The 26,968-nt window shown below is 42.8% G+C and overlaps 1 protein-coding gene across 1 annotated transcript in view; it reads right to left on the bottom strand.

Annotated features, from left to right (window-relative positions):
- LOC311149286 (DENN domain-containing protein 1B-like) overlaps positions 1–26,968 on the bottom strand; it is a 161,105-nt gene that overhangs the window by 48,167 nt on the left and 85,970 nt on the right. The window contains exons 6-12 of the mRNA XM_084186414.1: positions 26,039–26,108; positions 18,884–18,964; positions 14,951–15,004; positions 14,556–14,666; positions 9,083–9,183; positions 5,520–5,565; positions 4,522–4,623 (exon numbers count right to left, since the gene is read on the bottom strand). Coding sequence (XP_084042540.1) covers positions 4,522–4,623; positions 5,520–5,565; positions 9,083–9,183; positions 14,556–14,666; positions 14,951–15,004; positions 18,884–18,964; positions 26,039–26,108 — 565 coding nt within the window. The remainder of the gene's footprint in view (positions 1–4,521; positions 4,624–5,519; positions 5,566–9,082; positions 9,184–14,555; positions 14,667–14,950; positions 15,005–18,883; positions 18,965–26,038; positions 26,109–26,968) is intronic.

Below are 26,968 nucleotides of genomic sequence, written 5' to 3'. Positions count from 1 at the left end.
CACATTGTTTGTTTTCAGAATTAATGTCTGCCTAATTTCCTATTCTTGGATACTTTTAATGACTAGCGTGGTAAATAACCACACTACACCCCAACCAATTATAACTGTATCACCATGTAGGAGAAGTCTGCAAAACAATTCAAAAACACAAAGAATGGTAGAAAGAAAGAATAAAAGCGCCATGATCTTTAGAACAACAACAGTGGTTGATATTGCACATTCCTTATTCTATACACTTGTCAACACGTTGATTTTAATAAAACACACATAGACCTCAGAGACCTATATTTGTAGCATCTGTAGAAAAGCGGCTGAAACTTTCCAGAGTTTAAGAACCTATAAACCTTTTCAGACCAATGCCACAAATTAGCAAAACATGATTTAACTCAAAAACAATGCCACTAATGAATACATATTAAGAGCAAATAGTTCTCTTCAACAAAATATAAGGAACTTTTTAACATTATATTACACCATTACAATATTGTAATTTAACATTATAAAATGATTTCTTTAATTCTATAAATGTGCTTAATATCCCAAACAGATTAAGGATAGGGAATTGATTTTTATTATAAATCAGCTGCATGATATTTCCATTTACATTTCAATACTCAACAAGAAAAATGTAAATGTTTTGTGCAACGTAATTTCATTTAAAAAAAATAATCTCAACAGGAAAACAGACAACAGCTTATTTAAGAAAATGCCTTCACAACTGCCAAAATTCAACATTTATCGAAAAATGATTCATGTGAAATACTACCACGTCATTCTCAGTGCGTAGTAGCTGGACAAATTCGGAACAAAAATACAATTAACACAGGAAACTCAACTCCGTCTCAAAACACAAGACCAAAAATAATTCTCAGAAGATTACACACATCCTTTTTTTCACCCTTACCAATTATTCTCTCTATTTGTAAATCTTTTGCTTTTTCGCAAAGCGGAAGCACTACTGGCGTGGTAGCATTTCTAATAGTCAATAAATCTAAAATATTATGTGTGAAATTGGGGGAAATGGCCATTAAAGGGCAGCGGGCAGCTGCGGGGTCCTGTCTGGGAGCGGGCCAGGTAATGCAGGACGTCTGTGACCCCTGACCCCTCCAGAGCAGGGCCAGTGGTCAGCCGGAGCTGTAATGGACGCCACATGCACAGTCACTCCGCAGCCTCAATTAGATACATACATCTCCAAAAAAGCTTTCGATAAATATCGGAGAGCTGCTATAAAAAAATAAAAAAACTTGAAACACCAAAAAAAATGTGCCCCTGAATCTATTTTAATATACTTGGTTTTTATGGAAGGAGAGAGGCATTGGATTTTCAAAGTGTGGATAACTAGTAGAAAACTCTCACTATCTGAATCCCAGGTTAGATAAGGCTGAAGTGAAAGGAGATGCAGGTTATCAGGTCTGCTAATCTGTATCTACTAATGCAGTATGCTCCTGATAAATTCATATTAACAGTACCAATTTAATTACTGTACATTCTTCCTCTTAAATGCTAACTGTGAACTGTTCTTGATAGGTTTAGCGTATGCTGTCCCGGCAGTCCCAAGCCGATGTATTCAACAGGAAGCCACAGTACAGTCAGCGAGAACAGGTAAATTAAGTGTCTATTATAATTCTAGCTGTATAAAGTTATAATGACAGTTCTATAAAGACGTCACTTTGTTTGCAATAACAGTCCTATAAAGTTAATCTCAAGCAAGTTTCTTATTCTGAGATTAAAAGAGACCCCTTTAATTAAGCCTTCAGTTCCCCGGCCGTGGGTTCTGACGAACTGAGCAATGCCTCTCAACCATCCTACTGTATGTAAACGCAATTATCAGATGCCATGTGGCACGTCCTTCTAACTAACAAGCAAACTAACAAAGGACTTGGAATTCCCTGCAATTAGTACCTGCTCTTTTCCTGATTCATCTACATCACCCCTAGCGATGAGGGGGCAGGGGAGAAAGAGAGAGAGAGCGAGAGAGAGAAAATAAAACCCAATTTGCTGTAATAAATATACGATTGTACTGTACTGTAGTATGTGACACATCTTGTTTCAGGTGGTGTAATTCGCCGTGATATGAAGAGTGTGTTCTGTGATTAGTCGGAGGGAAATGGCGAGCTCCAGGATCAAAGCCGCCACTTAATTTAGCAGACGACAAAGACAAAGGCTTTTCTCTGTTGCCTGTCGGATTCAAAAAGAGCCAGCTCCCTTTTATGACAGACTCCGTTTGCTGTTTAATTTCGGATTGGAGTCCCTGGGCACGGAGAGAGAGGCGGGCTGCTGCACAGTCAGAGAGAGGAAGCCATACTGTAGGTATAGGTATACTATTAGGGCTGTGTGTGTGAATGTGTGTGTGTGTGCGCGCGCGTGCGTGTGTGTGTATGAGTACAGTACACACACACTGCCTCACAAGGAGTATTAAATCCCCCATAGAGAGGAAAGAATCAAACAGCCTCCTGCGTGATTCAAACGGAGGAATGACAGGCGTGTGTGTGTGTGTGTGACCCTGGTTTCCTGTTCCACTGACCGGTGTCAGTGCTACATTAATTAAAGAGATGGAGATGGCAGGTGGCTGTAGAGACGCCACTGGTAATTGGCCCCCTACTTCTCTCTCTCTCTTTCGCTCCCTCTCTCTTTCCCGCTTTTTCACTGCATCCACAAACCCACAGTCTCGCCCTCCATCCCTTCTCAAACACACAGTCTTTCTCGCTCTGTCATTCCCGGAGACGTGCCACTGGGCAGGCAGAAAAAGCAGTCTTAGAGGAATAATGATTAGAATGGAGGGAGATGAAGGGGAGAGATGTTTCCAAAGATCTGATGGCTGATGAACGCTGCTTGCATTTCGGTGTGTGCGTGTGTGTGTCGCAGGATTTCCCACAAGAGCCGCTAAGGACCAGGGGGGTGGGGGGGAATGGGTTGGTTAGACAAGTGAGTGAGGAAGAGTGTGTGTGTGTACATCCTTAAGAGGACATGGATATACAGTGCATTCGGAAAGTATTCATACCCCTTCACTTTTTCTACATTTTGTTACGTTACAGCCTTATTCTAAATTTGATTAAATTGTTTGTTTTTTCTCGTCAATCTACACACAATACCCCATAATGACAAAGCAAAAACAGGTTTTTAGAAATGTTTGCTAAAAAACTTAAATATCACTTTTACATAAATATTCAGACCCTCTACTCAGTACTTTGTTGAAGCACCTTCGGCAGCGATTACAGCCTTGGGTATGACCTGTATTTGGGGAGTTTTCATCAAGGATCTCTCAATACCTTGCTTCGTTCACCTTTCCCTCGATCCTGACTAGTCTCCCAGTCCCTGCTGCTGAAAAACATCCCCACAGCATGATGCTGCCACCACCATGCTTCACCGTAGGGATGGTGCAAGGTTTCCTCCAGACGTGATGCTGGGCATTCAGGCCAAAGAGTTCATTCTTAGTTTCATCAGACCAGATAATCTTGTTTCTCATGGTCTGAGAGTCTTTAGGTGCCTTTTAGCAAACTCCAAGCGGGCTGTCATGTGCCTTTTACTGAGGAGTGGCTTTCGTCTGGCCACTCTACCATAAAGGCCTGAGTGGTGGAGTGCTGGTTGTCCTTCTGGAAGGTTCTCCCATCTCCACAGAGGAACTCTGGAGCTCTGTCAGTGACCATCGGGTTCTTGGTCACCTCCCTGACCAAGGCCCTTCTCCCCCGATTGATCAGTTTGGCCGGGTGGCCAGCTCTAGGAAGAGTCTTGGGGGTTCCAAACTTCTTCCATTTAAGAATGATGGAGGCCACTGTGTTCTTGGGGACCTTCAATGCTTCGACACAATCCTGCCTCTGAGCTCTACGGACAATTCCTTCGACTTCATCGTTTGGTGTTTGCTCTGACATGCACTGTCAACTCTGGGACCTTATATAGACAGGTGTGTGCCTTTCCAAATCATGTCCAATCAATTTAATTTACCACAGGTGGACTCCAATCAAGTTGCAGAAACATCAAGGATGATCAATCGAAACAGGATGCACCTGAGCTCAATTTCGAGTCTCATAGCAAAGGGTCTGAATACTTACGTAAATAAGGTATCTGTTTTACATTTTTAATACATTTGCAAAAATGTCTAAAAACCTGTTTTCCATTTTTCATTATGGGGTATTGTGTGTAGATTGATGAGTTTTTTTTTTTTCTTTAATCAATTTTAGAATAAGGCTGTAAAGTAACAAAAGGTGGAAAAAGTGAAGGGGTCTGAAGACTTTCCAAATGCACTGTACTACTTGTGTTGGTGAATGAGAGAAAGAAAGCGGGAGAAGAGAAGGACGGTGTGAATGGAGGAGTGTGTGTATACTGTAGGTAAAAGTCAAAGATAGTGTGTGTGAGTGTGTGTGAGAGAGAGAAAGGGAGACAGAGAGTAGGTGTGAAAGAGGCTCTGCATATGTGCATGTGTAATAAGAATGATTGCGGCAGGGTGTGTGTGTGTGTGTGTGTGTGTGTGTGTGTGTGTGTGTGTGTGTGTGTGTGTGTGTGTGTGTGTGTGTGTGTGCTCACCACGTCGCTGGGCAGGTTCTGCAGGTCATCCTGGGGGCTCTCCAGTGTGTTGGTGTCCACATTCAGAATCACTACATCCTCTAATGACCTGCTACGCACTCTCTGAGAGGAGAAACACAGGTCATCAGCTAAACACACACGCACACCAATCATCATAAAGAAACAACATCCCTCGTCACACACCAGCACATTTTTTTTTTTACAAATGTGGTGTAAAAAATATTTCTCCCTCCCAAAAAAGTTACAGAAATTTAAACACAGACCGTATTTATTAATCTCAGAGTGTTTTTAATGGAACAATTACATGTTTTATTGTTCTAGAACTCGCTACTTTCACAGGTCATTATAATAAGACACAAAGACCTGTTCTATAACCTCAAACCCACATGCTCGTCTTACAGCCAGACTGTTTTAGATTGAAATAGACTGACAAGTAACATTTTAAGCTACAGTCAAACAACTTTACTCCACACACACAGACAAATACACCAAAATGAAAAATAGCACACAGCAAACATTCAAAGTCAGAAAACATTTTCTAGCGGCGTAAAGCCTCATGCATCAACAGTAGTCTTCCTGATAGCTACAAACCACACTGTTCTTTATATGGTGCTCAGTAGGCAGGTGAGGGTGGGGGTGGGGTGGGGGGGGTCTCTAGTTTGTCACTTCTGTCTGTGATAGTCTGTGATACGGAGACTCTCATATACACACACTCACACAGATATGCACACACAGACACACACACAAGCTTTCCAGTGTTTCCTGTTTCCAGTGGGATACGTCAATGTAAATATTGCACCATTAAGAATTTCACAATTGAATTCAATCACAGCTGTTTGATTACACTTATAGACTGTACACATCCACCCCACAGTGTTAAAATACATTTAAATACTAGATACCAAATCATAATACATATTAATAAAATATAGCAGGTTAAATTCAGAATCAGATTCTGATTTAGATATAATATGATGTGTCTGAAATGTTTGACTTACCTCTAGCAGACTGAGATGAACTCCTACCAGGTATGGCATGGGGGCACTATGGAGGAGAACATTTGAAAGGAGGATCTGAGTCAGGACTAAATGATTAATGATAATGACTGGATAATATATATATATATATACACACACACATATACCATCGGGTTATATGTATACCCACAGTGCATTCAGAAAGAATTCAGACCCCTTCCCTTTTTCCACATTTTGATACGTTACAGCCACTTTTAAAACATCTACACACAATACCCCATAATGACAAAGTGAAAACAGGTTTTAGAATAATTATCAAATGTATTACAAATAAAAAACAGGAATACCTTATTTACATAACAATTCAGACGCATTGCTATGAGACTCTAAATTGAGCTCAGGTGCATCCTGTTTCCATTCATCATCCTCGAGATGTTTCTACAACTTGATTGGAGTCCACCTGTGATGAATTCAATTGGACACGATTTGGAAAGGCACACACCTGTCCCACAGTTGACATGCATGTCAGAACAAAAACCAAGCCATGAGGTCGAAGGAATTGTCCGTAGAGCTCCGAGACATGGTTGTGTCGAGGCATAGATCTGGGGAAGAGAACCAAAAAATGTCTGCAGCATTGAAGGTCACCAAGAACACAGTGGCCTCCATCATTCTTAAATGGAAGAAGTTTGGAACCCCCAAGACTCTTCCTAGAGCTGGCCACCCGGCCAAACTGAGCAATCGGGGGAGAAGGGCCTTGGTCAGGGAGGTGATCAAGAACCCGATGGTTACTGACAGAGCTCCAGAGTTCCTCTGTGGAGATGGGAGAACCTTCCAGAAGGACAACCATCTCTGCAGCACTCCACCAATCAGGCCTTTATGGTAGAGTGGCCAGACGGAAGCCACTCCTCAGTAAAAGGCACATGACAGCCTGCTTGGAGTTTGCCAAAAGACACCTAAAGGACTCTCAGACAATGAGAAACAAGATTCTCTGGTCTGATGAAATCTAGACTGAACTCTTTGGCCTGAATGCCAAGCATCATGTCTGTAGGAAACCTGGCACCATGTCTATGGTGAAGCATGGTGGTAACAGCATCATGCTGTGGGGATGTTTTTCAGCAGCAGGGACTGGGAGACTAGTCAGGATCCAAGGAAAGATGAACGGAGCAAAGTACAGAGAGATCCTTGATGAAACCTGCTCCAGAGCGCTCAGGACCTCAGACTGTGGCGAAGGTTCACCTTCCAACAGGACAACAACCCTAAGCACACAGCCAAGACAACGCAGGAGTGGCTTCGGGACAGGTCTATGAATGTCCTTGAGTGGCCCAGCCAGAGCCCGGACTTGAACTCGGTCAAACATCTCTGGCGAGACCTGAAAATAGCTGTGCAGCAACGCTCCCCATCCAACCTGACAGAGCTTGAGAGGTTCTGCAGAGAAGAATGGGAGAAACTCCCCAAATACAGGTGTGCCAAGCTTGTAGCGTCATACCCAAGAAGACTGGAGGCTGTAATCGCTGCCAAAGGTGCTTCAAAAAAGTACTGAGTAAAGAGTCTGAATACTTATGTAAATGTGATATAAGTTTCTTATTTTTAATACATTTGCAAAAATGTATGAAAACCAGTTTTTGCTTTGTCAAAAACAATTTAATCAATTTTAGAATAAGGCTGTAATGTAACAAAATGTGGAAAAAGTCAATGGGTCTGAAAACTTTCCGAATGCACTGTACATACAGTATGAGGAGAACGCTGAAGTCGTAACCTTTTCACTGATGTAATCAGACCTCATGTTTGATTCCCAGTTCGTCCACTAGATCGCAGTAGAAGATCACATGATGTGACTTGGCCACTTGAAACCAGATGTGTCTGGTTTGATCTGGTTTGGGTAGTGACTCACTGCGTGAAAATGGTTGAACGGATTTTCAAGCCTGACATCTTAAAAGGACCCTAGTGATTTTAAATAACACACAGACAGGCAAGGAAACTTCAAACTTAATTTTCCCATTCATTTTCCCCATTGGAAATGAGTGAGATATTTCAACGGCGCATATGGAGGATGCATTCAAGGCAATGTCAAATTAAATGTGGATGGAGAAAGAAATGCATTGTATTACAATGACCACCAAGGTGTACCCTTTCCAAGCACACAACACTTTTGCACTTTTGGTGACTTGACCTAAATTGCAATCTCTATGAATATTAATAATTTATGGCCTGTGTGTGTGTGTGTGGGGGGGGATCTGGATCTCTTCTAGTTTTAAAGCTTTGGTCCATTTTATACAAAATAATTGGCATAGTAGGCAATGTAACCAACCACAGCCCTCCTTTAACTTGTATAAGTTGCACATCCTGCAAATCACCAGCAGAGAGGTTTTTCTTCAATTATGCTTTTATATAAAAATATCAAATATATGTCAACAATCCTTCCTCTAAAGGACTATTCTATGTATTACATTTCGTGAAATTCATCAAAATCAAGGTATTTTTCTGTCTGGGTTTCGTGAGGAATCACTCAAAGATCAGATGAACAGAACCAAACAATAAATCATTTATTACAGTGATGTTACTGTACCTTTAGCAAAACCATCTTCTACTTCAGATACAGTCGGTTACAAATAAAACTATTAACATATCATTTTCCAGCTAAGACTATTACCTACTACAGTCTATAACGAGACATACAGTATTTACTGTTAATCATTAATCAAGCCTCAGCGCTGTCCTGTAACCCAATCAGCTAGCGGCAGAGAGGACCAGGGAGGACATGCCTGCACCATCTAACATCATTAACGCCTCACACACTTCCCAGAAACCAACGCCGCCTGCTCTCAACCAAACAAACCTGATTACTCTAACTGGGGAACGTCACTGGGCCCAAGGCTTGGCAGGGCTGGGAGTGTGTGTGTAGATCCTATTCTGTTCTGTGGCCGCTGCCTCAATCAGGTTAACTGGTTAATAAGTTCTGTTCTATCTCGCTACAACAGCTGGCCTGCTGTAGGTCTGTCACAATACTGTAACCGCTCTCCCTTTCATGTAAACACACACACACACATACACACAATGCTGGAGTCATGGTATAACACATGGTTAACTCTGTTTGAGAGGTTGTAATGTGATTTGGTAGATATTTGATTATGGGAATGCCCATTCGTTTGGCATAAGACATGATTGGTGTTATTTAGCTGGCAGTGATCAACAGGTTTTACACTAAGCAAAAACATTACAGTAAATGTGTATGAATATAATATTCTACTATAATAATAATGTATATAAATATGTTATTTCACTGCCTGTGCCATATCTGGGCACTGACTCAAGAATCCATAGGTTCAGTTCTGCATATATCCACAAATTGAGGTCAATTGAGGTCAGTCAACGTCCAGTCAGACTTGTTAGATTAGTGTTGGATGAGTTGTAATGAAATCCACTGAGGGTGAAGACATGGACAGATTGATGCTGACCGGCCCAGGGAATCAAATATGTAGAAAGACCATTCACACTGTTAATTATGGAGCAAAACCTCACTAGAAAATAGTGTGAGAGGAATAAGAAGAGTTCTCGTGTGTGTGTGTCCAGTAGCAGAGTCTTACCAGCAGTAGTCCAGTAGATGTGGAGGCAGGACAGGGATGTAAATGTGTTGCCAGTACATGGGGAACAACATGGCAGCAGAGCCGTGGACACACGCAGTTAACTACAGAGGGACGAGAGGGACAAACACAACATGTTATAACAAAGAGCCCTTTTTTCTCAAATCTGACGCGAGGCTAGAAGTACTGCTGGTTTTCATTTTAAAGGTAGATTCAGCAAGATGGCAATTGGCTCTGTTGTGTATGATGATGTCATCTTGCTGAATGTACCTTTTAAGGGGCTTCAATCTTTAGTGAAACACCTAAATGTTCAACCTTCCCCCCCAAGAAACAGACTGTATGATCTGTTGTGTTACTGTTGCCAATTTATAGCTCAGCTTTCATCCCAACAAAACAAGACTCAGACATGACACTGACAGCTTGATAATGGTGTCATGCACACACACAGTAGGAGGAATTGAAGAAGAGAGACTGAAAGATGGATATCAATCAGGTAAGAGTGGTGTGTGTGTGTGTGTGTGTGGGGGGGGGGGGTGCTGGGTGTAAAACCTTGTGATGGATACACAACAAGAAATAAAGGATGAAGATAATGTCAGCCAGGCAACAAAGACCTGATACAAAACGACCTGAAACTCAAAACATTAACCCCTGTTAGTTATCAATGGAGAAAAATAGACACAGAGGAGTCACTGTTGATTTTCAAAGGATAGTTTTATTCTCTCTTTTACGATATAATGTAAAAAGACAAATAGATGAGTAGAGACTGTGACCCTAGAGTTTTAAAGGCTCTTGACTACCTAGTAATTGTAATGACCTGCGCACGCACGTGCACACACTAGTATACACTTGTACACACTTGTGTACACACACACACACACACACACACACACAGAGGGGCAGGCTAGCTAGCTCATCCTGCAGATTAAAATAACATGATTAAATATGGAAAGAGAACAGTGGTCTGAGGGCTCTGTGGGGACTTCATTAGGGCAAATTGCCAAAGAATGAAACATGAGTTAGTCGAGAGACCGCTAGCGCTACGGGCTGGGCGAATACCGCTGGGACCTGGGAGCAGGCGCTACGCTTGGAAGTGTGAACCGCAGACACACACACAAACTACACAAAATGTCACAAGTGACCGGCGAGCGAGCAAACGCGGCCAAGCTTGGCGACTGAACTGAACCGACACAAAGAGCACCCCCCCCCCCTTAAAGAAAGAGCCTGAACGTCTGTGTAGCTCTTAACATATGAGGTGTGTGTGTGTGTGTGTGTGGGGGGGGGGGGGGGGGGGGTTGGTGGAGGTTCAACCTTTTTCATTTGTTATTTAGAGAGAGGAGCAATATTTTACTTTCCTGCAATCTCTCACAGAGTTCCACAATCATTAAGGTTTAATCAACTTTTAATTGGTGTCTTGCTCCACATATCTGCATATGCATATTCGCTTGCCGCCTCCTTCAAATAAAATACAACAATGCTACAGTCCTGTCAGATTTAATTCCCCAGCAAAAACAAATATCTAAGGAGGAACTAAATCAATTGTATGAATATTAATGTGAGAGTGTATTAGTTGGAGACAGGAGAGTATCAAAGCTGTCTTGCCATTCTCTCCTCTCCTAGTAAATGGTGACAGTATAAACCTATTAAATAATGATGAAGAGAGGTCAGTGGATCAGCGGTGCACACCTCCTTTGTATACACGCACACACGCACACACACACACACACACACACACACACACACACACACACACACACACACACACAGACAAGCACACACACACACACACACACACACACACACACACAGACAAGCACACACGCACACACACACATACACACACACACACCTTCCTCAGGGAGACAGAGAGAGAGTAGGCTCAGCCGTTGGTACCAGGAGGTAATGGGACAGAAGAACTAACTAACCAACTGCAATTATCTCAGCCACAGCCAGGCCTCAAGGTGAGGCTCACTTAGCCCCCAATTGGCCTGCTTCACTCCCAGGTTAAAAGAGAAGAGACAGCGTATCTCTCTTGTAAGGATGGGGGGGTAGAAGGGGGGGGGGTTCTACTGAAACTAAGATAAACATTTTAAAAATAAAAATTAGATGTGATTTCTTTCTCCCCCTACCAACCAGGGAGGAAGGAGATAAGGTTGTAGAGGAGTCCAAAGGCATAGTACACATACTTCCTCTCACATTTAACCCAAACCAAACCCATGTCTATCTACAGCTGGCTACACACAGGTTTTAGAGACGATTAAATCAAAAAGAGACATTTGTAAGCACTTTTTCCTCTTTCTTTCTTTCTCAGGGGCTCCACCAGAGAGCAGGTCACGGGGGGGGAGGGGGGGGGGGGGCTAGGAGCCTGATAAAATATTTGCCAAGCTAATAAATAATAGATGTGTGGAGCCAAATGGCTTACATGCTCAACAAAAGACCTGGTGCTTAATATTCCATTCAATGGAGAATCACAGATACAGTCCCCAAGAACAAATAGTGGATTAGGCCTGCTTTAGGTGCTAGCCTTGGCCCTCTGGGACCTGGGGTCCTCCCAGTAATGAGCCTCAGATGGGTCAGAGATTATACAGCAACAGCCTGCTTCTGAAGGCACCAGAGCCCATCCAGCCTTGACAGCTCTCCTAAGTCCTCCCATAAACTGACCACATTAAACACACAATACTATAAACTGATAGAGAGAAACTGAACATATTAACACAATCTTTCCCCTTAACTGGAGACAACAGTCTGTGCACACTGTGTACCAACTATCAATCTATTCCTAAATAACTCGGTCAGGAATTCGACGATACTTTTGCCCCCCAAAATATCCACTGTTAATTCAATTTCATTGAAAAAAATCTATTTTCCTTGCGAGACTTGCCTCAAGACAGTTATGATTGTATAGTGCACTCAGTAAGGAACTAATAATGGACTAATAACTAATAACTGATTTGTGAAAGCAATCATCTCAGAAGAATGCAGTTCACCAGTGATATGAACAGGGAGCGTGGGTGGCAACAGACAGGTAACTATCAAAGACACTTGTTAACCATCAAAGAGCACGTCACAACCCTTTATTGTTGTCTTATTCGGATGAGCTTGTTGCTCTGCCTTCAAAACATCTGCTTTAACAAGCAGTCAACCAGGCACACACTCTCAGTGCGATGTTCACCAAGACAGGGCCCTACAAACTAAAGACTGTAGGAGTAACTGGGCTACAGCTGCTCACCCACACCATTCTTTAACTGGAATAGGCAAGATCAACAGACCTCAAACCTTCTTCTCTGCCTTTTCTCCAATCCTCTCCCCCCCTCCCCCTCTCTCGCTCTCTCTCTCTCTCTCCAACCTCATACACCTTCCCACGTCCTCTACCCTCTGCTCTCTCCTATCCCTCCCTCTCCACCCCTTCTTCTCTCCTCATCCAAAGGAAGATCCCCAATTACCTCCGCTCTGCTCTCTCCGTGTGTTGACAAACGCCTGGTGTCACTGCAGAGCCACACAGGCGTGCCACTAACAAGTAGATGGCACTAAGACACAGAGAAGGAGGGCATCGCAGTAACACCAGGCCACCCTCACACACAAAGTCACACCCACCCCTGCACACACACAAAAACAATCTGCAACCAAATACAAAAATGGGGAACAAAACCCCAGACTACAGATGATGCGCTAACAACCAGCCACCATAAGAAACGTAGCTATAGGGACAAGAGAGGACAGAAAGAGAGAAAAAAGCAGAAAGAGAGAACAAGAGACGGAAATAAAGGTGACAGAGTGAGAAAGCAGAACGAGAGACTGAAAGAAAGCAACTAGGAGCAAGAGAGAAAGAAAGCAACGGGAGACAGAGAGAGAAAGCAGGGAGGTCGATAGACTAGAAGAAGCGGAGAGTGAATAGTGAAAAGTACGTTTGTAGGGCCAAGGCGCTGTTCGGTGGTGAGGCAGGCAGACAGGCAGCTAGCACTCAGGACCGTGGTGGATGGATGGTCCTAGTTAGCATAATACTGACAGCATGATGAGAAGGCTGCTGTCAGGGGCCTGCAGACTGCCCACCGAGGGGGCCAGGGCCCGGCGAGGCCAGGGGAGGTGGAGATGAAAGACACGGGGCCTCCCAGCTGACTAGTTAGAGGGGGCCTGATGCAGCACAATTATACGGCGGCATGACAAGCCTGCACGCTCGGCTGGCTGCCTCGGCCATCGCATCGCACCACCACACGCCTTTCAAAACAGTGGTACCGCTCACCTCCGGTCACAAAACAGCAATAAGTCAACTGATGCATTGTTGTACCATCATGATTTATTCCTTTGCTGTTGGGCGCTTGCAGGCGTGCCGCCATGTTCTGCTACACTGGCACAGCGGGATCACTAGCGGCCCTAACACACAGGCAGTCCCCTCTGCCTGGAGCCCACATAATGTATGCAGTGTCTAGTCTCTCTCCCTTGCTCTCTCTCCTCCTCTCTCTCCCCCTCTTCTTCTCTCTATTTCTATCTTTCTCTTTCCTTTTTGTCTCTTTCACCATCTCTCAGAGGGACAGTGGTAGTAGGGGCCAGCTGGAGGCCTCCTCTCTCTCTTCTTTCTACAAACTACTCTTTAAAAGTAATGCCAGGGATGGACTGAGAGAAACACACACACTCCTAATAAAATGGACTGCATTTATGTATCGATGGATGGACAGATGACAAAGGACTGTAAATGATAAAAGGCTTACGGGTGGTCTGCTAAGAAAACAGCCGTCACCCGCGGCTCTGATCATTTACACCCTGTAACCCCCAGAGTCAGTGGGCACGGCTGGGGCTCTGAAGGGCTGACATGCTGAGGGGTGGGGGGAGAAAAGAGGTGAGTGGAGGAGAGGGAGAGAGGAGGAGAGAGGGGAAGAGAGGTGGAATTCTCTTAGGGTCGGGTAATTTTCTGGATCCCCCCCCCGGTTCCGCATTCCGGCCTGCAGTAAGATACCGGAGCAGAACGGTAGAGATAGGAGCATGGATGACATCACTCGTGCTCTCCAGCTCCCTGTCATAAATATTTGGTTCTGTGGTCAGCCACGATAAGCACAGAGAGAAAGACCTCTACAGCAACTATGGCAGAGAGTTAAATACCTAATAACTGATAATTTAGGGCTTGTCGGCCATTAAAACCTAGCAGCTTTAAGACAAACAGTCAAATATAATCCTGGTTTAGTGCTGGCTTTACTGCTTGTCAGAGACTGGAGATAGAGGAGCCGGATGACTGGAGGACCACTGACCTCTGTCTATGTGTGTGTGTGTGTGTGTGTGTGTGTGTGTGTGTGTGTGTGTGTGTGTGTGTGCGTGCATGCATGCATGCATTCAAACTGTGAACGTTTAGATATTACGTTTGATGTAGTGCTGTAATATTAATGAGGAATGCCATGTTTAAATCAGAAACATAAACCCTAGTTAATATATTGTTCCTTTTAGGCATGAATCTGTAACATACTGTAGTGTATAATGAAGAGGCACTCACAGTGCTAAGCTTGCTTGAGGTAATGATGATGCGTCGTTCGTGCAGCATGCTGGCGTAGAGATGCAACATATTGTTGACGTCCACCGCCACAAAATACTCTGTCAGGTTCCTCTGGATTGGGGAAACGGGAGAGACAGGACAGTTAGTGACTTTATAACGACACACTTCTCTGAGCATTAGGGATGGCTCTTTGCTGTAAGTCGAGGACGTAACCATTTTTACAAATTCAGGTCATAGGTTTACGGTATTTCACAGAAAATTAAAATGGACCGCACTCTCCAACTAAAAACATTTCAATAATCAATTTCATTCAACATGCACAATATATTTTGTGCTCTATTTGACAGGGTAAGATCTAGTTCTTGCACGCTGGTAGACCAGAAGGGTAGACTTACACTCTCTGGGATTGTGGGCAAGCCGTTGATATCTGGGGCTATGAAGTAGGAGTGCTGAGGAAACACAAAGCACACAGAGAGAGGACAGGGTCAGCAACGTAGCGCAGCACGCCACTCACAGAGAGAGAGAACACCTTCACTTTGCTCCATGATCTAGGACTCCTCTTCTCCTCGGTCTGTGGGAATTGTTTAGCTTCCGTCTGTACTGACTTAGCTAGGAGGGCAGCACTGACACACACGGCAGCCATGATCCCTATACCCTATAGATTTAAGATGAGATTAACTCTCTGGTGGGTAACCAGGTCTTTATTTCAGCATTAAAGAAAGCACAACCACACAAAGGTTGTTGAGCGGATCAGAGAGCTGCCTGTCTCACTTTGGGGGAGCAGAGCAGGTTGACTGTTTGGATCAAAAAGGCCCGGACTGCACATTAACCACTCTTTACACTTTCAATTTCTCTCTCCCCGTCATGCTTTTCTTTTGATACTTTTTTACCCATATGATGACAGACACACATACAAGTGCATGTGTACATACACAACAAATCACACCCAAAAAACGAATTAACCCCAGCGTTTTGCCTCCTTAGAAGAGAGCAGAGGCAGAGAACCCACCACCAAGCACTGGTCCAAAACTACAACACCCATAAACCCCATCACCTGGGAAAAGTGACTAAAGCACAGGCAAAACTACAGTACCTACAAACACCCTCTGATGACAATTCACCTAAATGAATGATGTAACCTAATTTCTAATCGCTGATGGCGATAAAATGCGTCTGAGTCACTGTCACATTATTGGCTGCATTGTCAATGTTCCAATGAATAATGTCAAAGAATATTGATGCGGTCACCTCCAGGAATGGTGTCAGTGAGTAGCGTGATGTCTGAATGGTGGGTTATTGTTGCCTTATAAACCCACGGCACAGCATGATCATTGCGCGCACGTGTGTGCGTGTATTCTCCCCAGTTCAGTTCCATCAGTCCCAGGCCCTCGCTGTGTTTGCTTATCTGTTTGTTTTTTTCCCAAGCTATGTTTATATAAAAACATGAAATGTGGGTTAACGGGAAAGGCATCAAGGAGACTTTCTGAGCACAATTGCCTTTGCTTTAAACATGCACCATAAAAGAGACTTTTGATATTCAGAAAGAGAATACAGTAGCATGGAACAACATTAATCATTCACTAAGTTTGATTGTTTTCCAGAGGAGAAGAAACAGACACCAAGGCCCAGGATAGTTTTTTTGGGTGAGATTTAGAAAGATAGCCAGGCTTATTTGGCCAAATTGGAAAGCCTCAGCTCCCATGCGGTTAGTGCAGAAGCAGCGGTTAAAAAATTCGCATCTCTTTCTCCCTCTCCCCTCCCTCCTTTTCCTCCCCGCTCTCTTGTTCACTCACTCTTCTCCTCCTCTCACCGGCTGCTGGCTTGGTGCATCTCTCAGTACTTGCCCAGTGGCTATGTGCAACAGCGCAGTCTTCACAGTGAGAGCGATAGAGAGCAAAACAGAGTTCACACTTGAAAGGGGACAATGATCCGTCTTTTTTTTCTAGGCTGCCATGATAAAAACAAAAATAACTTTTTGTGGAAGATTCTGCTTCATCAATTAAAAATCTAACTTGTGTTTTCTACAGAAAGCAGTTGAACCCTAACCTATCCTCTCGGTGTGTTCTCAATGAACCTTGGTAATGAAAAATAAAAGCATATTGAAAGCGTGCCAGACTAAAAATGACAGAATAAATTATATTTTCCCCCCTCATAATTAATCACAATTCCACTTGTTAACCTTTCTAAGCAATGTATTGATTAGTTAATAAAGGCAACTGGAATAAATTGAACTGTATAATTGTATAACCCCTAGAGACATTAGATATTACAGTGAGGGAGAGGCTAGCTGATTTAATTCATCTAAATAAAGAATAGCGGATCCTTATGGACAACGACTAAAACCCAATACAGTAAAGTATGGGTTAAATACAGAATATTTTTTTTTTACAAAAATGTAACAAATGTAGCTTTTTTGGTCATTGAAAACCTATATTTTTGTTCGTTTTTTGTCCTTAAAACCTATATATTCCCCATCATTTTAAGGCAGTTATAGAAAAGGAGCAATTAAAAAATGAGTGTTATATTTGTCCAGTAATCCTATATGAGATAGTGTCAGACGTAACTAAAACATGGCCTGTTTGATGGAAAGGCGGTTATTAGGACATTTCAGCCCACGATAACAAGCAGACATGATGAGTTGCGAAAGCGCCCATTAGGCTAACAGACATCCAGTTAAGACCCGGACCCGTTAACCGTTAACCTCTCTCTGACGCCCTCTGGCGGCATTTTCTAAATGACACATTGTATTGTATACTACCCTCAAAGTACATTTCGGTTTCAAAACTATAAGTCCTACAAACACATGCTTAGTACTGTTAGAAAGGTAAGAAATGAAGGATTATGATAAAGGTTCCAAAAAACCCAGAAATTTACTTTTTTTTTTATTGTCCCTATGTTGGGGAGTAAGAGATAAAATTACTGTTGCAAAATTATAAAAAAATTTTTTTACAAAATATATATTTTACCTAATGGTGGTGCTCTAAACATGCGCAAACACAGCCATTTTAAAAGCGCAGGGCTTTTGCAACGTGCCATTTAAAAAATATGTCTTACAGGAATGATATATACTGAACAGAAATGTAAACGCAACATGTAAAGTGTTGGTCCCATGTTAAATGAGCTGAAATAAAAAAATCCCAGACATTTTCCATACGCACAAAAAGCTTATTTCTCTCAAACTGTGCACAAATTTGTTTATATCCCTGTTAGTGAGCATTTCTCCTTTGCAAAGATAATCTATCCACCTGACAGATGTGGAATATTAAGAAGCTGATTAAACAGCATGATCATTACACAGGTGCACCTTGTGCTGGGGACAATTAAAACCCCCTTTTAAATATGCAGTTTTGTCACACAACACAATGCCACAGCGTTCAATTGGCATGCTGACTGCAGGAATTTCCACCAGAGCCGTTGCCAGATAATTTAATGTTAATTTCTCTACCATAAGCTGCCTCCAACGAATTTGTCAGTACGTTCAACCGGCCTCACACCTGCAGAACACGTGTAACCACGCCAGCCCAGGACCTCCACATCCGGCTTCTTCACCTGTGGGATCGTCTGAGGGTGGGTGGGGGGATGCTGAGGAGCATTTCTGTCTGTAATAATGTCATTTTGTGGAGAAAAACTCATTCTGATTGGCTGGGCATGGCTCCCCAGTGGGTAGGCCTGGCTCTTGGCCACTTGAAACCAGTTGCGACTGGTTTGGGTAGTGAGTCACTGTGCCAAAATGGCTGAACGGATTTTAAAGCCTGACATCTTAAAATGACCCTAGCAATCAGGAAACTCAGAAACGTCAAACTTCTTTTCCCATTCACTTTTCATATTGTAAACAATGAGCTACATCAATGGCGCATGAGGAGGATGCATACAAGGTAATGTGGATGGAGAAGGAAATGTATTGCTTTACAACGACCATCAGGGTGTACCCTTTCCATGCATACTAAATGTTTGTACTTTTGGTGACTTGACCTACATTGCATACTCTATGAATATGACCATATAGCGCATGATTTATGGCCAGCTGGAAAACTCGCTGGACCCGGTACCAACCACTCAGAGTTTAACAGCTTAACACCACTTGTGTTTCTAAACAAAGTGTCAGCCCCGTCTCCTCACCTATCTCACTACTCTTCCTCCTCTCTTCCTTATCCAAGCTCTCCTCTACCGCACTCTCATCTCGCCACTCTCTTTTCTCTAACCTCCAATCTGTCTTCACACCGATATCGCCCCTCTCTCCTTCTCTCATCTCTATTCTCTCCCCCCCTCCGTTTTCCCCCCTCCCTCTGCTCTCCAATGTACAGCTCAAGTGGACCCACTGTACTTACCACACTCAGGTTGACTGGGGTGAAGGGCTTTGGCACCGGCAGACTGTACAGTGACTTCAGCATGTCATTCAGCTCATTCTCCTTAGAACACAAAACAAATTTCACACAATAAGAATTACAAAAACTATACAAATGTAAAATCATGTGCCATATATACACTGCTCAAAAAAATAAAGGGAACACTTAAACAACACATCCTAGATCTGAATGAATGAAATAATCTTAAATACTTTTTTCTTTACATAGTTGAATGTGCTGACAACAAAATCACACAAAAATTATCAATGGAAATCAAATGTATCAACCCATGGAGGTCTGGAGTTGGAGTCACCCTCAAAATTAAAGTGGAAAACCACACTACAGGCTGATCCAACTTTGATGTAACGTCCTTAAAACAAGTCAAAATGAGGCTCAGTAGTGTGTGTGGCCTTCACGTGCCTGTATGACCTCCCTACAACGCCTGGGCATGCTCCTGATGAGGTGGCGGATGGTCTCCTGAGGGATCTCCTCCCAGACCTGGACTAAAGCATCCGCCAACTCCTGGACAGTCTGTGGTGCAACGTGGCGTTGGTGGATGGAGCGAGACATGATGTCCCAGATGTGCTCAATTGGATTCAGGTCTGGGGAACGGGCGGGCCAGTCCATAGCATCAATGCCTTCCTCTTGCAGGAACTGCTGACACACTCCAGCCACATGAGGTCTAGCATTGTCTTGCATTAGGAGGAACCCAGGGCCAACCGCACCAGCATATGGTCTCACAAGGGGTCTGAGGATCTCATCTCGGTACCTAATGGCAGTCAGGCTACCTCTGGCGAGCCCCCCAAAGAAATGCCACCCCACACCATGACTGACCCACCGCCAAACCGGTCATGCTGGAGGATGTTGCAGGCAGCAGAACGTTCTCCACGGCGTCTCCAGACTCTGTCACGTCTGTCACATGTGCTCAGTGTGAACCTGCTTTCATCTGTGAAGAGCACAGGGCGCCAGTGGCGAATTTGCCAATCTTGGTGTTCTTTGGCAAATGCCAAACGTCCTGCACGGTGTTGGGCTGTAAGCACAACCCCCACCTGTGGACGTCGGGCCCTCATACCAACCTCATGGAGTCTGTTTCTGACCGTTTGAGCAGACACATGCACATTTGTGGCCTGCTGGAGGTCATTTTTGCAGGGCTCTGGCAGTGCTCCTCCTGCTCCTCCTTGCACAAAGGCGGAGGTAGCGGTCCTGCTGCTGGGTTGTTGCCCTCCTACGGCCTCCTCCACGTCTCCTGATCTACTGGCCTGTCTCCTGGTAGCGCCTCCATGCTCTGGACACTACGCTGACAGACACAGCAAACCTTCTTGCCACAGCTCGCATTGATGTGCCATCCTGGATGAGCTGCACTACCTGAGCCACTTGTGTGGGTTGTAGACTCCGTCTCATGCTACCACTAGAGTGAAAGCACCGCCAGCATTCAAAAGTGACCAAAACATCAGCCAGGAAGCATAGGACCTGAGAAGTGGTCTGTGGTCACCACCTGCAGAACCACTTCTTTATTGGGGGTGTCTTGCTAATTGCCTATAATTTCCACCTGTTGTCTATTCCATTTGCACAACAGCATGTGACATTTATTGTCAATCAGTGTTGCTTCCTAAGTGGACAGTTTGATTTCACAGAAGTGTGATTGACTTGGAGTTACATTGTGTTGTTTAAGTGTTCCCTTTATTTTTTTGAGCAGTATATATATATATATATATATATATATATATATATATATATATATATATATATATATATATATATATATATAAGTACCAGTCAAAATATTGGACACACCTACTCATTTAAGGGGTTTTCTTTATTTTTACTATTTTCTAAATTGTAGACTAATAGTGAAGACATCAAAACTATGAAATAACACACATGGAATCATGTAGTAACCAAAAAGGTGTTAAACAAATCAAAATATATTTTATATTTGAGATTATTCAAAGTAGCCACCCTTTGCCTTGATGACAGCTTTTCACACTCTTGGCATTCTCTCAACCAGCTTCATGAGGTAGTCACCTGGAATGCATTTCAATTAACAGGTATGCCTTCTTTGAAGTTAATTGGTGGAATTTATTTCCTTCTTAATGTGTTTGAGCCAATCAGTTGTGTTGTGACAAGGTAGGGGGGGTATACAGAAGATAGACCTATTTGGTAAAAGACCAAGACCATATTATGGCAAGAACAGCTCAAATAAGCAAAGATAAATGACAGTCCATCATTACTTTAAGACATGAAGGTCAGTCAATACGGAACATTTCAGGAACTTTGAAAGTTTCTTCAAGTGCAGTGGCAAAAATCATCAAGCGCTATGATGAAACTGGCTCTCATGAGGACCACCACAGGAAAGGAGACCTAGAGTTACCTCTGCTGCAGAGGATAAGTTCATTAGAGTTACCAGCCTGAACTACAGCCAAAAGAAATGCTTCTCAGAGTTCAAGTAACAGACATATCTCAACATCAACTGTTCAGAGGAGACTGCGTGAATCAGGCCTTCATGGTCGAATTGTTGCAAAGAAACCCCTACTAAAGGACACCAATAATAAGAAGAGACTTGCTTGGGCCAAGAAACACGGGCAATGGACATTAGACCGATGGAAATCTGTACTTTGGTCTGATGAGTCCAAATTTGAGATTTATTCAGGTGAACGGATGATCTCCGCATGTTTGGTTCCCACCGTGAAACATGGAGGAGGAGGTGTTTTGGTGTGGGGGTGCCTTCCTAGTGATTTATTTAGAATTCAAGGCACACTTAACCAGCATGGCTACCACAGCATTCTGCAGCGATACGCCATCCCATCGGTTTGCGCTTAGTGGGACTATCATTTGTTTTTCAACAGGACAATGACCAAACACACCTCCAGGCTGTGTAAGGGCTATTTGACCAAGAAGGAGGGTCATGGAGTGCTGCATCAGATGACCTGGCCTCCACAATCACCCGACCTCAACCCAATTGAGATGGATTGGGATGAGTTGGACTGCAGAGTGAAGGAAAAGCAGCCAACAACTGCTCAGCATATGTGGGAACTCCTTCAAGACTGTTGGAAAAGCATTCAAGGTGAAGCTGGTTGAGAGAATGCCAAGAGTGTGCAAAGCTGTCATCAAGGCAAAGGGTGGCTACTTTGAAGAATCACAAATATAAAACACTTTTTTTGGTTACTACATGATTCTATATGTGTTATTTCATAGTTTTGATGTCTTCACTATTATTCTACAATGTAGAAAATAGAAAAAATAAAGAAAACCCTTGAATGAGTAGGTATGTCCAAACTTTTGACTGGTACTGTATATATTACTTATAACGAAACAAAAATGCACAAACACACAAAAATGTAATCTGAAATTGTATGTCAACTCATGAGTGATTTGAGAAGGCGCTGACGGTGTGGCTGGCAAGTAGCTGGGAGCAGGGCGCTGGGGCCTAGAAGCTGAGTGTGTTCCTCCGAGGGGTTAGAAACATCCGTCTGACACACAGCGTTTAACGAGCGGCAAGGAGGAGGTTAAGAAACAGAGGGAGAGCGCTGTGTCCGGCCACAGCAGAGGATCGTTAACTCAGTGCTTATTTAGGGACTACTGTAGAAGGGCTGGGAGCTGATGGGTAATTACCCAGAAGTCTGTGCTCCAGAGAGAGATCAGGCTGGCCACTAAACAGGCACCATTATCACACATCTTTTACTGGATGAACTCACTGAATAATTTGGCTAGTTACTGTTATAATATTACAGAGTAGGGTATCATTGGGATAGAGGTTGCTAAGACATAATTACATAGTCACTCAGACCGGTTACTAAGACCAAGACAAAGGTTATTATTTCTGAAAAATATTTTGGCTTCAGAGAATTTCTGTCTCTTCTGATTGCCAGTTTTTGACGGTGGAACTTTAACATTAATGTGTGTGCTTGTGCGTGACTGTGTGTGTGAAACGGTGTGTGTGTGTGTGTGAGTGTGTGTGTGATAGACAGTGAGAGAGTGTGAGATTGAACAGCCTCCTGTCACGAGAGGCTGAATGCTCACACGCATGGTCAGTAACCGGGCTGAGCCTGAGGAAACACTTAATTTACTCCTGGCTCTAAACCCTCATCGCTACGGTCTCCCCTCGTCTGTCAACATCCCTCCACCGCCTTGCGTCGGCAGGGTAAATATAAACCAAATCATGCAGTCATCCAACATTTACACACACACGTCCCTCATCTATCTCTTACTGAATCCCTCCCTCGCCTCTCTCGCTCGCTCTCTCTCCGCTTCAGAGCAGAAATAAAGATGAACACAGAAATGTTCACACAAACAAAGGACTTATTCTTTTACAGAAAATAGCCTTTATACTTGTCCTCTCCTTTTGTTTTTACTGAAAATGACATCTGTCAAAGAAATCCATCCTTAAATTAATTTACAGTACTGTACTTCAGTTCAAATCAAATACAGTACTGTGTCTGTGAAATATAAAGACATTGACATTTTAGAAGCAATATAGAAGAGATTATTTTATTGTAAATATGAATATATAAAATATATTAAAGAGTAATATATATATATATATATATATATATATATATATATATATATATATATATATATATATATATATATATATATATATATATATATATATATATATGTCGCTCTGGATAAGAGCGTCTGCTAAATGACTAAAATGTAATGTAAATGTATATGCATTATACAATAATTATGTATGTATAAAAGATACATTAAAGATGCTAAAAGCAAGAGAGCAGGCTAATGACTGCCTGAGCTCTGATTGGTTGAAGCGTTGTGTGACAAGTTCTGCTTCCTGTTCCCCCTGAACATGCGCCTGTGTGTGCTGGCGTATGGGCACGTGTGTGTGTGTGTTGGGGAGGCTCTGTCCCCTTCACCCCTCTCTCAGCATAGTTGCTTGGAGGAAGCAAAGCTACATGACAGCACACTGATGGCACTCCTTAGACCCAGCTCCCAACCACTACCTTCCTCTCTTCCCACCCTCTCTCCGTCTCCCTCTCCCCCGTTTCTCTCACTCTGATCTAAACACTGCCTCATCAACTCCACTCTACGCTAGCTGCACATTTTTGCCATTTATTTTATACATTCCCTGAATTTCTTTCCCTTTGTTACTGAAATAGTTTAGCAAAGTATGTGTGTATTACTAAACGGTTTGTTGTTTTCCAGTAAATCATTAGGAGCTGACTTCTAGCTCTAGATCAGCATTTGGTCTGTGAAATGTCAACATCGCTGCCTCAAAAAACTCAGAGCCAAACCTGACTCTCTCTCTCTCCCAGCTCAGCCCCATTTACACTACCGTTCAAAAGTTTGGGGTCACTTAGAAATGTCCTTGTTTTCGAAAGAAAAGCAATTTTATTGTCCATTAAAATAACATCAAATTGATCAGAAATACATTGTAGACATTGTTAATGTTGTAAATGGCTATTGTAGCTGGAAACGGCAGATTTTTTATGGAATATCTACATAGGCGTACAGAGGCCCATTATCAGCAACCATCAGTCCTGTGTTCCAATGGCACGTTGTGTTTGCTAATCCAAGTTTATCATTTTAAAAGGCTAATTGATCATTAGAAAACCCTTTTGCAATTATGTTAGCACAGCTGAAAACTGTTGTGCGGATTAAAGAACCAATAAAACTGGCCTTCTTGAGACTAGTTGAGTATCTGGAGCATCAGCAATTGTGGGTTCGATTACAGGCTCAAAATAGCCAGATACAAATAACTTCCTTCTGAAACTCGTCAGTCTATTCTTGTTCTGAGAAATGAAGGCTATTCCATGCGAGAAATTGACAAGAAACGGAAGATCTCGTACAACGCTGTGTACTACTCCCTTCACAGAACAGTGCAAACTGGCTCTAACCAGAATAGAAAGAGGAGTGGGAGGCCCCGATCCACAACTGAGCAAGAGGACAAATAGATTAGAGTGTCTAGTTTGAGAAACAGGCGCCTCAACTGGCAGCTTCATTAAATAGTACCCGCAAAACACCAGTCTCAACATCAACAGTGAAGAGGCAACTCCGGTATGCTGACCTTCTAGGCAGAGTTGCAAAGAAAAAGCCATATCTCAGACTGGCCAATAAAAATAAAAGATTAAGATGGGCAAAAGAACACAGACACTGGACAGAGGAAGATTGGAAAAAAGTGTTATGGACAGACGAATCAAAGTTTGAGGTGTTCGAATCACAAAGAAGAACATTTGTGAGACGCAGACCAAATGAAAAGATGCTGGGGGAGAGCTTGATGCCATCTGTCAAGCATGGTGGAGGCAATGTGATGGTCTGGGGGTTCTTTGGTGGTGGTAAAGTGGGATATTTGTACAGGGTAAAAGGGATCTTGAAGAAGGAAGGCTATCACTCCATTTTGCAACGCCATGCCATACCCTGTGGACTGCGCTTGATTGGAGCCAATTTCCTCCTACAACAGGACAATGACCCAAAGCACAGCTCCAAACTATGCAATAACTATTTCGGGAAGAAGCAGTCAGCTGGTATTCTGTCTATAATGGAGTGGCCAGCACAGTCACCGGATCTCAACCCTATTGCGCTGTTGTGGGAGCAGTGCCCATCAAGCCAATCCAACTTGTGGGAGGTGCTTCAGGAAGCATGGGGTGAAATCTCTTCAGATTACCTCAGCAAATTAGAAACTAGAATGCCAAAGGTCTGCAAGGCTGTAATTGCTGCAAACTGAGGATTCTTTGACGAAAGCAAAGTTTGAAGGACACAATCATTATTTCTAACCTAGTCAATGACTACATTTCCTATTCATTTTGCTATATTTCCTATTCAAATTCATTTAATATACATTTTCATGGAAAACAAGGACATTTCTAAGTGACCCCAAACTTTTGAACGGTAGTGTACAAAACAGACAGAACACTGCTAACAGCTTACAACAACATGGCTCTTACAACCAGCTACTGTACATACAACCGTAAACTGCTACTGTGTGCAAAACAAGATCATGCCCAACAGAAGCTGATGAAAATAAGTCTATTGTTGGTTGGTGACTTCTGCCACATTACCGGAACAAAATACATTTTTGGAGAGTATTCGATTTCTTGTACCTCAATATCAGGTTTGTTCATCCGGAGTCTTATTAAATGTCCTAAAGCGTGTACAGAGATGTGAAGGCTGTCTCACCTGGTTTTTGGTTAGGTAATCTGCTAGCGTGTTCAGGAGCTTGTAGTAGATCTCAAACCAGGGGAGATAACTGCAAGAGAGAAAGAACACAACATACACGCTTACAATCAATCCATAATTCTAATTAATATTCTACTATTTTGCCATAATTCACAACAACAAATAAAAACACAAATATTTCAATTCAATTGTTTTTTTGTTTTTTTTTTACAGCCATTTATTGCCCTACTACTATGGTTAAAATATCTATAGGTCTACAATATACTGTAAATACTGTCGAATACCATTTTAATTACGACATTCTTCGTATTTTGGGCTATTTGCAGGGGAGGGAGAGAGGCAGACTTTAGTTTAAAAGGTGGTGGTTTGGGGAGGTAGAGGGGCAGGCTTTAGTTAAGGTGGTGGGTTGGGGAGGTAAACACGGGAGGTAGAGACTGGCTTTAGTTTCTTCAACCCAACATGACTGGGCCAACGAGAGCTGTGGTAGAGGAGGACGAGGAGGGATGCCATGGTTTCCAAGCCAACACTCAGATGCACAGAGAGAGAAAAGCACTACCCACTGCCCCTTTTCACTATTTTTTCTCTCATTCCTTCTGGTTCTTCTTTATCAAATTAATGTTAAATAAATGAAATTAACAAACTAAAAATAATTTATACTGTAGTGTTTGTGTTATAGCAAATCACAAAATACACCCACCAGAAGCCAAATGCATCTGCAACATGGCTTTCTTTATACGGTTGACATATTCTTGGCGGAGTTAATTGACTTCCTTTAGAGGTGGAATATGGCCAACATTTTGTTTTGGCTTGAAGGTTGCTCAGAAGAGAGCGCTCAGTGCATTTATAATGTTATGCAATCAAATAATAAAAATGTGGTGAGGTATCGAAGTGAGGTATTGCATTTTTATTTAGCTTTGGTTCTTCATTTTT

This window comes from Coregonus lavaretus (assembly GCF_964263955.1).
Source record: "Coregonus lavaretus genome assembly, chromosome: 21".
Taxonomy (NCBI): Eukaryota; Metazoa; Chordata; class Actinopteri; order Salmoniformes; family Salmonidae; genus Coregonus; species Coregonus lavaretus.
Note: the sequence above shows the minus strand (reverse complement) of the source record. Positions and strands in the feature narration are given on the sequence as shown.